Source organism: Psittacula echo (genome assembly GCF_963264785.1).
Source record: "Psittacula echo genome assembly, chromosome: 17".
Lineage (NCBI taxonomy): Eukaryota > Metazoa > Chordata > Aves > Psittaciformes > Psittacidae > Psittacula > Psittacula echo.
Genome location: NC_137753.1, coordinates 8796169 through 8809687, shown reverse-complemented (window position 1 = coordinate 8809687; position 13519 = coordinate 8796169). Strand labels below are relative to the sequence as shown.

The 13519-nt window shown below is 50.6% G+C and overlaps 1 protein-coding gene across 1 annotated transcript; it reads left to right on the top strand.

Annotated features, from left to right (window-relative positions):
• Positions 1 to 1065: 1065 nt before the first annotated feature.
• LOC308228094 (ATP-dependent RNA helicase DDX19B) lies at positions 1066 to 13446 on the top strand. The gene is made up of 12 exons (XM_080631202.1): positions 1066 to 1193; positions 2041 to 2089; positions 2457 to 2510; positions 3392 to 3527; positions 6640 to 6732; positions 7331 to 7433; positions 8330 to 8444; positions 8608 to 8785; positions 9220 to 9457; positions 9545 to 9707; positions 10817 to 11008; positions 11605 to 13446. Exons 1-12 carry the CDS (start codon positions 1137 to 1139, stop codon positions 11664 to 11666), a joined length of 1440 nt encoding a protein of 479 aa, XP_080487328.1. The 5' UTR covers positions 1066 to 1136; the 3' UTR covers positions 11667 to 13446.
• Positions 13447 to 13519: the final 73 nt, after the last annotated feature.

Here is a 13519-nt window from a genome sequence, read left to right as displayed (position 1 = left end):
ACTGAGAGCAGGGCCTGGGCTCATGTGCTGACACCGGCAACGCTCCACGAGGTGTGGGCAGGATCCTGGGGCACAGAAGCAGGTAACAGCTCACCTGGGCAGTTCTGGGATGTGGGAACATAAAGTGGCTCCGTGCCTTTGTTAACAGGACAGGGAAGCAACCATCGTCTTGGGACCTTCTGGCTGATGCTCCGGGCTTGGCCTCTTACCGTGTAATAAAACCCAGATCCAGCCCCTCCTCGAGGGCTGCTCCTTCCCCACAGGGTTCAAGGAAGTACAAACGCTGCCCAGGACGAGGAACTCCCGCGGACTCTTCCCAGGCTTCGTTCCTTCCCACTTTCCCTTCTGCTCACCTTCATCCGGGAGCTCTAAGGAACAGGTCTGAGGTCAGCGCTGAGCCAGCTCCTGCCCCGCAGCAAGAGGCAGCGCACAAAGCGCTGTGCCGTGTTCCTGCCCCTGCTACACGTCCATGGCTCATCCCGCAGCTCCTTTTCACCTCCGGCTGTTTCAGAGGCCGGGGAAGCCGCGGCTCCTTCACACATATCCCAGCCCCGGCTCCCAACGGGATTCCATTACATGGGAACCCCAAGTCCTGATCCCAAACACTGCAGGGGCCAGCCCCACATCACACAGCACAGCCTGAGCCCAGCCCCACACCACTGGGGCCAGGCTGGACCACAGCACAGCCCAGAATGGAACAGTGACACCATCACCCCCCATCCATCCATTCATGCCGTCTCCATCCATTCCCGACCCTTCCCCTCCCCTTCTATCCCCTAATCCATTCCTGCCTTTCCCATCCCTTCCTGCCCCCCGGCTACTTCTACCCCCAATCTTTTTCTCCCCCTTTCATCCATTCCTGCCCCCCTCATCCATTCCTGCCCCCCAACCCATTCCTGCCCCTTCCATCCACTCCTAACCCCCATCCATCCGCACACCACACACCCCACACCCCCATCGCTGTTCCCGCCCCCGGAACGCGGCGCTCCCGGAACGCGGGCCTCACAGCGCGGTTGCGGCCGGGGCCGGGGCTGTGAGGGGCGGTGCTGGCGGGGCCAGGACGGCGCAGGCGCTCTCCCCTTCCCGGCGCCATTGCGGCTGCTCAGGGCGAGCCCGGTGCCAGCCGCGGCCCGGACATGGCCACCGACTCCTGGGCCCTGGCTGTGGACGAGCAGGAGGCGGCGGCCGAGTCGGTGAGTGGGGCCGGGGCTGCGGGGCCCGGCGCTGGAGCAGCGAGCGCTGCGCCGGAGGAGCCCCCGTTCCTCCCCGGTTTGTTCGTGCCGCAGCCGCGGGGCCCTGCGGCAGCACCGCCCCGGGCCCGGGCTCTGCTTCGGGAGCAGTAAAACCCCTTTTATTCGCCTTCCTTTCTCCTTTCAAATCCCGTTCCTTTCTCGAGGCCCCGCACCCCCATGCACACGCAGCCCCATTGCTGCTCGTTCTCCCTGCGGGCTGCGTTCCAGGAGCCCCAAAATCCCCTTTTTCTTCTCATTTCTTCTGATAAGAGCGATATTTTTGTGGGGTTTGGGGTTTTCTCTTCCCCCGCGCTGCAGTTTAGGGTTGGAGAGCGTTGGTTCGTGCCCTGGGTCGTGGTTGGGCCCGCGGGCTGCTCTCCCCAGCACGTTTTGGGCGGTGGGACCAGCCCTGGGTGAGCGGGACCGTGTCCGACTGCTGGGGCCGTGCTTGGCTCCGGTTCCAGCCACGCGCAGAGCTGTGGGAGTGTGGAGATGCAGGGTCAGGAAACAGCCCCCTTCTCCGTGTTACAGCTTGGAGAAAGCTGTATATTGCTGTTCAAGCTCATGGAGTGAAGCTCACCTCCTGGACCTCATCCCATTTCCCTGCAAGCACAGGGGTTTGGTGGGCTCTGTGCAGTGGTTTTAGCTGGTGGTGGGTCCTGGATGAGAGCTCACAGGGAAGAGCTTCTGCCCAAGAGCTCATCTCAGTCTCCCCTCTGGCAGGTTAAAACCGTTCCCCTTGTCTTGTCCCTACATCCCTTGTCCAAAGCCAGAACAGCTCTGATGTTGTGTTCTTCCTTGTCTGTAGTTGAGCAGTTTACACCTGAAGGAGGAAAAATCCAAACCAGATGCCAATGGTGAGTGACAGCCACTGGAATGGTGCTAGAAAGGGGACAGTGTTCTTCCATTGCCAAATTCCTAAAGGGGAAATATAAAGCTAAGATTAAAAGCCTCACATGAAGGTTCTGCTGGGCTAACCTGTTAAGTGCTGGTTTGCTGTATTCAAAGAGCAGAATCTGTTGTGTGGTTGATAAAGAGCAGTTTGGCCGCACAGAGCAAGTGATACCTTGGGTTTCTTCCACAGCCGAACAGAGCAGAGCTGTTCCCATCAGGGAAATGAGCCCTTCTGTAGCTTGTCCCACAGTCTTGGAACCTTAAAACTCTTTGGGGTGGGCAGTTGCTGAGGCCTGAGCTCACATCTACCCCAAACGTGTTTGGCTTTAGGTGCTGTTGTCAAGGCAGATGACAACATTGAGAAGACAGAGGATGAGGAGAAGGGTAAGTGCTGCCTTGGAAAATCCTTTGGCAAGGAATGTTGGAAGGAAATGGATTTTGTGTGTACTTAAAGTAAGCCTGCCTTATGTCTCGGGATGGCTGAGCTTTTATCCTGCCTCAGGGACTTAATTGTAAGACATGTTCTTCCTCCATAATGCTTTTAAGGCCATTGGGTCCTGTAATAACTTGGGAGCATCCTGGATTAGAGTGGAGAGGAATAAGGGGATAGCAGTATTCTCAGAGGCAGGTCTGGCTGCAGGAGCAGTTGGATAACCGGGAGCTGGAATTGCTGTAGCAACCAACACATTGTGCTTATGAGGTGGCTCTGAAGAGGTGGGTAATGGCTTTAAATCCTTCAGAAGCTGGTGTAGGAAGACAGCTTTATTAGCAGAACCCTTCAGTGCAGCAGTTTAACCTCCTGCTTTGTGCTCATTTTTCCTCAGCCCTTGCTGCATTTCAGCCTGGGCATCTTTCAAAGTCCAGTTTGTCCTCAAACTTCCTTTAAAAAGGAAAAAAAAGAGCCCTAAAAGGTGTCTGTCTGCCCACATGTTGGATGATAGTGAGGCTTCAGACCCTGTCCTGCCTTCCAGTCACATCCTGAGCTTATCATATCTTAAGTTCGGTATTCAAGGAGCTTGTGTTCCATATCTGTTAAGCCCCGGCTTAAACCAGTGCTCACTTTGGTTTGTCTTCCCAGCTATTAAGTGGGAATCTGGGATATTGCGATAGATTTCTCACTCAGGTTTGCTTATGCCATTGCTCTGTAATGGAGAACATCAGTGTTTGGATCCACCTTGTCCTTTTTAGCTGGCTCAGTAAAGCCAGTTAGAGCCCAGTGGAGCAGGCTGGGACTGAGTGTTTTCTTCTCCCTTCTGTCTCCCCAGAGGACAGAGCTGCCCAGTCCTTGCTGAACAAGCTGATCCGCAGCAACCTGGTTGACACCACAAACCAGGTGGAGGTGCTGCAGAGGGACCCCACATCCCCTCTCTACTCCGTGAAGTCTTTTGAGGAGCTGCGACTGTAAGTGCTGGCTGCTGCAGAGCTGCTGGAGGGGTCGTGCTGGGCTGAGCCAGAGGCTTCTCTGCATTGAGCTGTTAAACTTTGGAGCAGAAACATGAAGCAGGCTCCCTCGTGACTGGGGTTTGCAGTGTATTGTTTGGCCCACTCAGTCGTGGGAAGCCTTGCTCTTGAGCTCAGGGAGAGCTGCACTGACTCACTCGTGGTGAGGTTGCAAGAGCAGATGGGAATTTGGAGCTGGAGTCTCTCCTTGTGTCCTGAGATGTTCCCTGGCTGGGTAGGAGATAGGCTGTCTGCTTCAAGTTACTGCACATTTATCATTCATAAATTAGCATTTCATTTGTTGGTATGGAATCACAGAATCATGGAATGGTTTGGGTTGAAAGGGAGCTTTAAAGCTGATCCAGTCCCAGCCCCCTGCCACAGGCAGGGACACCTTCCACTAGAGCAGCTTGCTCCAAGCCCCTGTGTCCAACCTGGACTTGAACCACAGCTTCTCTGGGCACCCTGTGCCAGCACCTCAGCACCCTCACAGGGAAGAACTTGTGCCTAAGAGCTCATCTCAGTCTCCCCTCTGGCAGGTTAAAGCCATTCCCTTTGTCCTGACCCTACTAAATTGATGATTTAAAAAACAAGGAGAATGATTTTATCCTTGTGCCTTGTAAAGGCTTCCATCCAAAACAAGCTCATTTTAATTCCTGCCAGCACTGCTTTCTATCATCAGCTCTAGCAACACTATTCTGAGTTTTAACATGTGAGTTTTGGTCTTCAAATCCACTACAGAGCTCAGGTGAAGAGAGGAGGGAATGCTGTCCCACCAAGGTGTGTGAATTGCGGAGAGACATTTTATGTGCTGGAGGCACCATCATTTTGCTCCTGCAAATATGGGAGCACTGGAGGGAGGTGTTCCAGCACTCCAGCAGTGTTTTGGGATACATGATCTTTGTTTTATTTATGGAAGGAATGAACACAACCATCTTCTGTTCCTGTTCTCTGTTGGTTGTTTGCGAAGGTCCCACAGCAGCAGTGAATAGCACAAAGGGAAAAGCTTATCTCTTCTCTGCCAGCAATATCGGATTTATCTACTGGAAAGACTACTCCCTATTGAATACCTTTTCCAGTGGAGATTCCAGAGCAGTGGGAGCTGTATTTAAGACATAACATGCTACAGAGGCTGTCCTGTTGCTTTTATTGATGATCTTAGGTTTGTTGCTCTTCTGTAAGCTCCACAGGGAAAAGGGAGCCCATGGGGCTTCACTGGGAAATGTCAGGATGTCACTTTGCTTTTTTAATGCGAGTGGTTGAACGTCTACGCAAAGAAAACCTGAGCTCCTGAGCAGCCTGTTAGCCTAATTCCCATCTTCCAGAAGCCAAACAATCCAAGGGAGTTAATGATGGGCCCAGCCAGACTAATTGAGGCTTCATTTTGTTGGGGCTTGGTGTATCCTTGGCAACTGTTGCAGAGCTGGGCTTTGTGTGTCTTTGCTTTTGAGCAGCATAGGGTTACATTTTCAAAGAGCTTTTGTTCAGCCATCATCTGAAAGGAATATGGGAGGTTTTAAAAGCATGTTGGGCTGAATGGGAAGTTCTTAATAACAGGCAGTGCTGGGCAGGAAACCTGTAACCTGCTTTGAAAGGAAAGCCCTTGCTTCTGAGCACCACCACAGCGCTCCAGTGAGCCCTCGGAGGTCATCAGCTAAGAGTTCACTGGCACCTGAATTTTAGGCTATTCTTGGATCTCCTGTCTATACAAGTGCCTGCTGAGGCCAGAAAGCAATTGATGAGCATCTGATGACGAGCAGTGTCACCACAGCCTTAGGTTTGAGTGCTGGGGTAAGCTATGGATCACTGGGTCACAGTGAGCTAAGCTAATTATCAGTTGCCAGTTTTGTGCACTAAGCCAGTGTCACCCTGCTGTTAGGTGACAGTTTGTATTGCAGAATCCATCACAGCTTCCTGAAGTCCTCCCAATGGTTTCATGATGTTACACTTCATTCTGTTCCTTGTGTGCTGAGGTTGCTTTGCCCCATATTTCAGTCTTCAAGGAGTGGGAATTTTGGTGTTAAAATGAGGTGTAGCTGAGAAAAAGGGATTCACCTAAAGGAGAGGATTAATGCTTTCTGCTCTGGGATTCCTGGGTTGTTGGGAAAGCTGCTTTAGAACAAGGAGGCCAGTGGCAGCCTTAGAGCTCTGACACAAGGTTATCCAAGTGGCTGCGGAAGGTAGGTGTGCAGCATCACTGAGTAAAGAGAGGGGGTTTGCAAACCTCTCCAGACCTCCTGCTGTCACTTCTTGTGTCTGGGCAGAGACTTCACTGCTGCGATTGTAGTGGGTGCAAAGAAAGGGTAGTTGCAAGGGGTTTTTTCCTTACCTTTTTGTACACAGTTGAAACTCAAGTGTACTTTAGTACATCACAGAATCCCAGACTGGTTTGTGTTGGAAGGGACCTTAAAGCTCACCCAATTCCAACCCCTGCCACGGGCAGGGACACCTTCCACTAGAGCAGCTTGCTCCAAGCCCCTGTGTCCAACCTGGCCTTGAACACTGCCAGGGATGGGGCAGCCACAGCTTCTCTGGGCACCCTGTGCCAGCGCCTCAGCACCCTCACAGGGAAGAGCTTCTGCCTAAGAGCTCATCTCAGTCTCCCCTCTGGCAGGTTAAAGCCATTCCCCTTAGCCTGTCCCTACAGGCCCTTGTCTAAAGCCCCTCTCCAGGTTTCCTGCAGCCCCTTTAGGCACTGGAGCTGCTCTGAGGTCTCCCCTTCAGGAGCTTTCTCTTCTCCAGGCTGACCCAGCCCAGCTCTCTCAGCCTGGCTCCAGAGCAGAGCTGCTCCAGCCCTCGCAGCATCTCCATGGCCTCCTCTGGCCTCACTCCAGCAGCTCCACGTCCCTCTTGTGCTGCTGCCCCAGAGCTGGATCAGGGCTGCAGGGGGGTTCTCCTCAGAGCACAGCAGAGGGGCAGGATCCCCTCCCTGAACTGCCGCTCATGCTCTGGAGGTGCAGCCCAGCACACGGGGGGGGGTTCTCGCCTGGAGTACACACTGATGTGTGCCACTTGTCACAGTTGCTTCTCAGTTCTGCTCTCAGTGACAGTCTAAAATCTTCTGTGTTTTCAGGAAACCACAGCTCCTGCAAGGAGTCTATGCCATGGGCTTCAACAGACCATCTAAGATACAGGAGAATGCGCTGCCCATGATGCTTGCTGAGCCGTATGTACACATCCTGTACTCCCTTCCAGTGCAGGAAGGATTTGAAAGATACTTTGTGCTGTTACTGAGCTCTGGATGGGAGGGTGGGGATGGGGTAGCTGTCTGGGCTGTGATGAAAGGGTTCCAGTGCCGTGGTGTTTCTGTGGCACCCTGGATTTGCCCCTTTCCTGGGGCTGGTACTGAACATGCAATGCCATAGTGCTTGGCTGACGTCAGTCCAGTTTTCCTACTTGGTGTAGAGTAGAAACTCATGGAGATGCACAAATCCTGGGTGGGTGGGTGCAGTTGAGGTGCTTTGTGGATTTCCTCTCTGTGCCCTGAGCTGAAATGCATTCAGTGGAAAGACACTAGGGGGAGATGTGTGAAATGGAAAAGTACTGACAGGTTTTCCTTCTGAAGCTCCATGAGAGTTGGTAAAGGTCAGAAACCACCTGTGCCCTGTGGAGTGTAGCTGGCAAGGGTAGCACCATTGCCCAGCAGTGGTAGCTCTTAAAAGGCATTACAGTGCCACTCGCTGGGGTTTTGGTGTCCTTCAACCCTGCGAGTACGTGTCTGGGTGGTTCCTCTGGTTGAGCTCCTGTTGCTGTGTGTTCTGCAGCCCACAGAACCTGATTGCACAGTCTCAGTCCGGCACTGGCAAGACGGCTGCCTTTGTCCTGGCCATGCTCAGTCGTGTGGAGCCTGGGAACAAGTATCCACAGGTAAATCTGGGATGTGAGTGTTTCAGGGGCATGTGGTGGTGAAATGCCACCTAGTGAAGAAGCTGGGCTTCTCTTGAGACCTTTGATAGTGAATTCACAGTTTGATGAACCCATCTCTGTGATATGTTGCTTAGCAGGTAATGGAGATTTGGGGATCTTAGCAAAGCATCTTTAATGCAAACGATGTGGATTTTGCTCACAACTTGTTCCTGTTAGTCCCTGCCTTGCATCACTCAGGGTGATCTGTGAGGAGATAAATAGGGGTGTCCTGGGTTCAGCAGTAGCAGTCATTTTTCTCCTCTTTAGTAGCTGGTGCAGTGCTGTGTTTCTGACTTTCAGCCTGAGAACAGCACTGATAACACCGATGTTTTTAGTTACTGCTCCAATGTTTAGTCTGACCAAGGACTTTGTGAGTCTCATGCTCTGCCAGGGAGGAGGGGAAGCTGGGAGGAAGCAGAGACAGGACACCTGACCCAAACTAGCCAAAGAGGTATTCCATACCACAGCACGTCATGCCCGGGATGTAAACTGAGAGTTACCCGGAAGGGCTAGTTCACTGCTGCGTCGGGCTAGGTATCGTTCGGTGGGTGATGAGCGGTTGTATTCCCTTCCCTTGTTAATTCCCTTATCATTATTATTATTGGTGGTAGCAGCAGTGGTTTGTGTTATACCTTAGTTACTGGACTGCTCTTATCTCAACCCACGGGAGTTACATTCTTTCGATTCTCCTTCCCATCCCTCTGGGAGCAGGGAGAGGAAAGGGGGGGAGTGATCGAGGACTGCATGGCTGATTTACAACTGTGGTTAAGCCACGACAAGGGGGTATCATAAGCAAGTGTGATAGCATTGCCTGTGGTGTTGATCATCTCAAACATGTTATCCCTCTGTCCCACCAGTGTTTGTGCCTTTCCCCAACGTACGAGCTGGCACTGCAGACAGGAAAAGTGATTGAGCAGATGGGGAAGTTTTATCCAGAGCTGAAACTTGCCCATGCTGTCCGAGGCAATAAGTGTGAGTACAGTGATGCTGCTGTAAGAGTTGAAAATGAGACTACAATGTTCCTTGGGTGCAATACATTAAACCAACAGTGGAGCAGTTGAGGCTGGTTGAGGGAGGGGCAGAGCATTCCACTGTGCAGCTTGTCTTACAAAAGTCTTCCTTTCTATCCCAACAGTGGAGAGAGGTCAGAAGATCTCAGAGCAGATTGTGATCGGCACTCCCGGCACCGTGCTGGACTGGTGTTCCAAGCTCAAATTCATAGATCCCAAGAAAATCAAAGTGTTTGTGTTGGATGAGGCTGATGTGATGATAGCAACCCAGGGCCATCAGGACCAGAGCATCCGCATTCAGAGGTAAGGACTGGCTGTACCTTGCCGAAGGTGATTTTGGTTCCTTTAATTACAGCTCTTCTGTAACACAAGGGACAGCAGGGTTAGATTCTTGAGTGGTGTCTTCACTGATGAAGCAACAAGATTAAACTGATACATTTAGCTCTAATCCAGCTGGTTAATAGAGGCGGTGTCAGGGGGTGACAAGCAGTTTCATTTTCTTACAGAATAAAAAGCCTGTCCCTGGAGCAGGGTTTATTCATTGGTAAGAAGGCAAGTCTGGATGGTCCATGAGGGAGCAATGAGGTGTTGGTAAGATTAGCGTTAGCCCTTCTAGCCACTGGAATAACTGTGCTGAGGTTATTGTTCTGCTTTGCCCATGGCTTTAATCCCATCAGGAGATCAAGGGGGGTGACAGTGTTGCATGGGAACCCTGCCCATTTTGCTCTCTCTTGCAGAATGCTCCCCAGGGACTGCCAGATGCTGCTGTTCTCAGCCACCTTTGAGGATTCTGTATGGAAATTTGCTCAGAAAGTTGTTCCTGACCCAAACATCATCAAACTGAAGCGAGAGGAGGAGACTCTGGACACTATTAAGCAGTACTATGTTCTGTGCAGTAACAGAGATGAGAAGTTCCAGGCTCTCTGTAACATCTATGGCGCTATCACCATTGCCCAGGCCATGATCTTCTGCCATGTGAGTCCTTTCCGGGAATGTCAGTCCCAATGATCCCAGTAGTGTCTGCTGGTGCTCGGTGCTCACAAACCTCACTTTGTGTTTCAGACTCGGAAGACAGCTGGGTGGCTGGCGGCAGAGCTTTCCAAGGAAGGCCATCAGGTGGCACTGCTCAGTGGGGAGATGATGGTGGAGCAGAGAGCCGCGGTCATAGAGCGCTTCCGAGAGGGCAAAGAGAAGGTGCTGGTGACCACGAACGTCTGTGCCAGAGGTAGGGCATGGCAGAGCTGGGCTGGGCTGAAGCAGCAGTTCCTGACGTAACAGATAAGCTTCTGGAAAGAACTTGCATCCTTGAGTGTCCCAGTCTGGATAAATTGGGGTGCTTAAAGTCATTCCTGCTGGCCAGGGCTGTGCATATAATGATGATATGGGCAAACACAGGATTCCTTATAGGATTCCTGCAGCTTGAGATGAGAAATTCCATCCTGTGAGGAGCCTGCTTGGAACTGCTGAGCCTCGATCTTCAAAATAAACATGTGCCAAAATATGGAGACCTGGCCTTGAACACTGCCACAATAGGGCAGCCACAGCTTCTCTGGGCACCCTGTGCCAGCGCCTCAGGACCCTCACAGGGAACAACTTCTGCCTTATCTCCAACATGGACTTCCCCTGTTTCAGTTTGAGCCCATCACCCCTTGTCCTGTTCAGTTGTGCTGTTGGGTAACTTGGTGTCCTGGGTTCAGCAGTAGCAGTCATTTTTCTCCTCCTTAGTAGCTGGTGCAGTGCTGTGTTTCTGACTTTCAGCCTGGGAACAGCACTGATAACACCGATGTTTTTAGTTACTGCTCCAATGTTTAGTCTGACCAAGGACTTTGTGAGTCTCATGCTCTGCCAGGGAGGAGGGGAAGCTGGGAGGAAGCAGAGACAGGACACCTGACCCAAACTAGCCAAAGAGGTATTCCATACCACAGCACGTCATGCCCGGGATGTAAACTGAGAGTTACCCGGAAGGGCTAGTTCACTGCTGCGTCGGGCTAGGTATCGTTCGGTGGGTGGTGAGCGGTTGTATTCCCTTCCCTTGTTATTTCCCTTATCATTATTATTATTGGTGGTAGCAGCAGTGGTTTGTGTTATACCTTAGTTACTGGACTGCTCTTATCTCAACCCACGGGAGTTACATTCTTTCGATTTTCCTCCCTGTCCCTCTGGGAGCAGGGAGAGGAAGGGGGGGAGTGAGCGAGCGAGACTGCGCAGCTGACTGAGTTTAAATCACGACACTTGGGTATGGTGAGCAAACTGCCCATGGGTCAGGCCAGAGGCAGCTGCTCGTGCTCTGAGGTGGTTTAATAGTTGTGTCATTGGATGCTTTCTGTTTCTCAGGGATCGATGTGGAGCAGGTCTCTGTTGTTATCAATTTTGACCTTCCTGTGGATAAAGATGGAAATCCAGACAATGAGACATATCTGCACCGGATCGGACGTACGGGTCGCTTTGGGAAGCGAGGACTGGCTATTAACATGGTAGACAGCAAGCACAGCATGAACATTCTCAACAGAATCCAGGAGCATTTTAGTACGTACCCTCAGACTTTCTTCTTTCTCTAAACTTAATGTTATTTCTGTAGGGTTTTGACTAGCTATGTTCTGAGCAGATATACTGGATGTTTGTTGAGCCTTAAACTGACCACACATCAGCTGTGTTTTGTGCAGTCATAGAATCCCAGAGTGGTTTGTGTTGGAAGGGACCTTAAAGCTCATCCAGCTCCAACCCCTGCCACGGGCAGGGACACCTTCCACTAGAGCAGCTTGCTCCAAGCCCCTGTGTCCAGCCTGGCCTTGAACACTGCCAGGGATGGGGCAGCCACAGCTTCTCTGGGCACCCTGTGCCAGCGCCTCAGCACCCTCACAGGGAAGAGCTTCTGCCTTATCTCCAACCTGAACTTCCCCTGTTTCACTTTGAACCCATCACCCCTTGTCCTATCGCTACAGTCCCTGATGAAGAGTCCCTCCCCAGCATCCTTGTAGCCCCCTTCAGACACTGGGAGCTGCTCTGAGGTCTCCACACAGCTTCTCCAAAGACAAACCTCATCTCCATGATCCCAGCTGAAGGAAGCAGCTTTCCCTTCTCTGTGTTCCAAACCCTGATAAGATTCTTTCTCATTTTTCCAGACAAAAAGATTAGCAAATTGGATACTGACGACTTGGATGAGATTGAGAAGATCACTAACTGAAGCACAGCTGCTGGAGCCGGTGTGTTCCCTGCTGTGGAAGCTCTCCCACTCCAATTGGATCAGCATTTGGATTGGCACGCCTCAGCTAGTCCCAAAAAGGACTCTCTAAGATCTGAGTATACAAAAATTACCTCATTTTAAATTGCAGTTGGACTTCAAATTGTGCAACTTGTAGGGAGGAAGAGGAAATGTTTACAGAAGCTTTTAACATTTCTTAGTTTAGCCTTAAAAACGGAAAGATCTTTAGAATTCTAAGAAATATACTTGCCAAAACCTGGGCAATAGCAAATTACCTAAAGCAAATTGAAGATGAATAGAAAAACTTTATTGCCTTGAATTGGAATTCATGTTCAGCATTAACCTGATCAGTTAAAATCCAACAGCTGAATAGATAATGGACAGAAGGAAAGAAATGAGAACCCACAAATATACACAAATAACCCCAAACAAGGCAGCTGGCTTTGGGTGAAATACTCAACTTGTACAAAATAGGATGTCATTCTCTTTGGCGCTCCCCTGAGCTCTTTACGCCTCATTTCTGGCTTCCTGATGGATTTGCCCTGCTTTTCCTTACGTAAATTGTCCTAAGGATGTCTCCAGTAGCTCATTCTTGCAAACACAGGTGCCGTCTTGTTTCTGCTGGGCAGCATTTTCATTGAGTTTGTCCTTGAGTTGTTCGAATGGCCACTGTCCGGTGGGGATGGAGCTCAAGTATCTCCTTGAGAGGTTTACGTGAAGCCTTTGACCTCACCCAGGAGTAGGTGGATGGGGAGGGATAGTGTGAAAGGAACTGTACTAATGAATGTGATCACTAGATTCACCTCCATGCAATGCTAATAATAGTTGGACTGGGGGTCAGTCACCTTCAGGCAGGTTCTGAGATGCTGCTGTGGAGCCCAGCATGAATAATGGACAGAACTGCTGGGCTGCACCCATAGGGGTAGGTATCAATCAGTCAATCAATCATGCTAGCTTGGATTGACCAAACCCAACCCCTTTAGACCGCCACATTTCCCCTGTTCCAGTCTGTTCCAGTCCCAGAGTTTGGAGTTCAGTGGCTCAGCCAAATCCCAGCTGGGAAGCACTCTGCTTCCGCTGTGCTCATAGTGCAGTCCCTCATTCCAGGGGATCCCTGCTGGAGAAGGAATGACATACAACTTCCATGCTTGGGCTCTTGCCTCGGTTGGGACCATTCTTGTGTGGGTTGTTCCCAGCCTGGTTTCCAGGGAGAAGGAGGCTCCTGAACTAGAACTTAGGGTGCACAGCTCTTCTTCTGGGGGGAAAATGGGATGTGCTCGGTGCAGGAATCACTTCCAGAACCAATGTATAAATTGTAAATTTACCTAGGACTTTTGTTTCTTTGCAATTTTGGCCATCTTATTCTGTTCAAAGACAGGAACATGGATCCTTTTACCAAGTAAAAAAAAAGGCTCATTTAAAAATGTACCTAAAATTTTAGGAACTCGTGCACCCTTTTATCAATTTGTATAAAGGCTTTAGTGAAAAAAAAAAAGAAAAAAAAAAAAAACAACTTAAAGTTAAACTTTTTGTATTCTGGGGTGTATCTATTTTTATTCTGTTGGAAACCTATTTAACGTGGCCGGTGAGTGAGTGCGTGGCGAGTGGAAGACTTGTTGCAATCACCTACTTTAATAGTACAGCTGAATGACCTGGTGACAGCAGAGGATGGGGTTGAGTTGGCAGGAAAGCTGCTGCTGGTCCTGTGTGCTGTTTCTAATGTACTTTGAATTGGAATAAAGAACATTAACTGAGCAGTGGCTCTTCTTGTTTCAATGCTTTGTTGGTTTAAAGCCTTAACTAAGGCCATTCACAACCATGAATCCAGAGTTTTC

What these genes read in the sequence shown, in the direction of transcription:
- LOC308228094 (XM_080631202.1), top strand. Translation starts at nt 1,137, where the DNA reads ATGGCCACCGACTCCTGGGCCCTGGCTGTGGACGAGCAGGAGGCGGCG. An exon ending in TCTTTTGAGGAGCTGCGACT is followed by an intron (nt 3,528 to 6,639) that starts GTAAGTGCTGGC and finishes CTGTGTTTTCAG; the next exon opens with GAAACCACAGCTCCTGCAAG. An exon ending in CACGAACGTCTGTGCCAGAG is followed by an intron (nt 9,708 to 10,816) that starts GTAGGGCATGGC and finishes TCTGTTTCTCAG; the next exon opens with GGATCGATGTGGAGCAGGTC.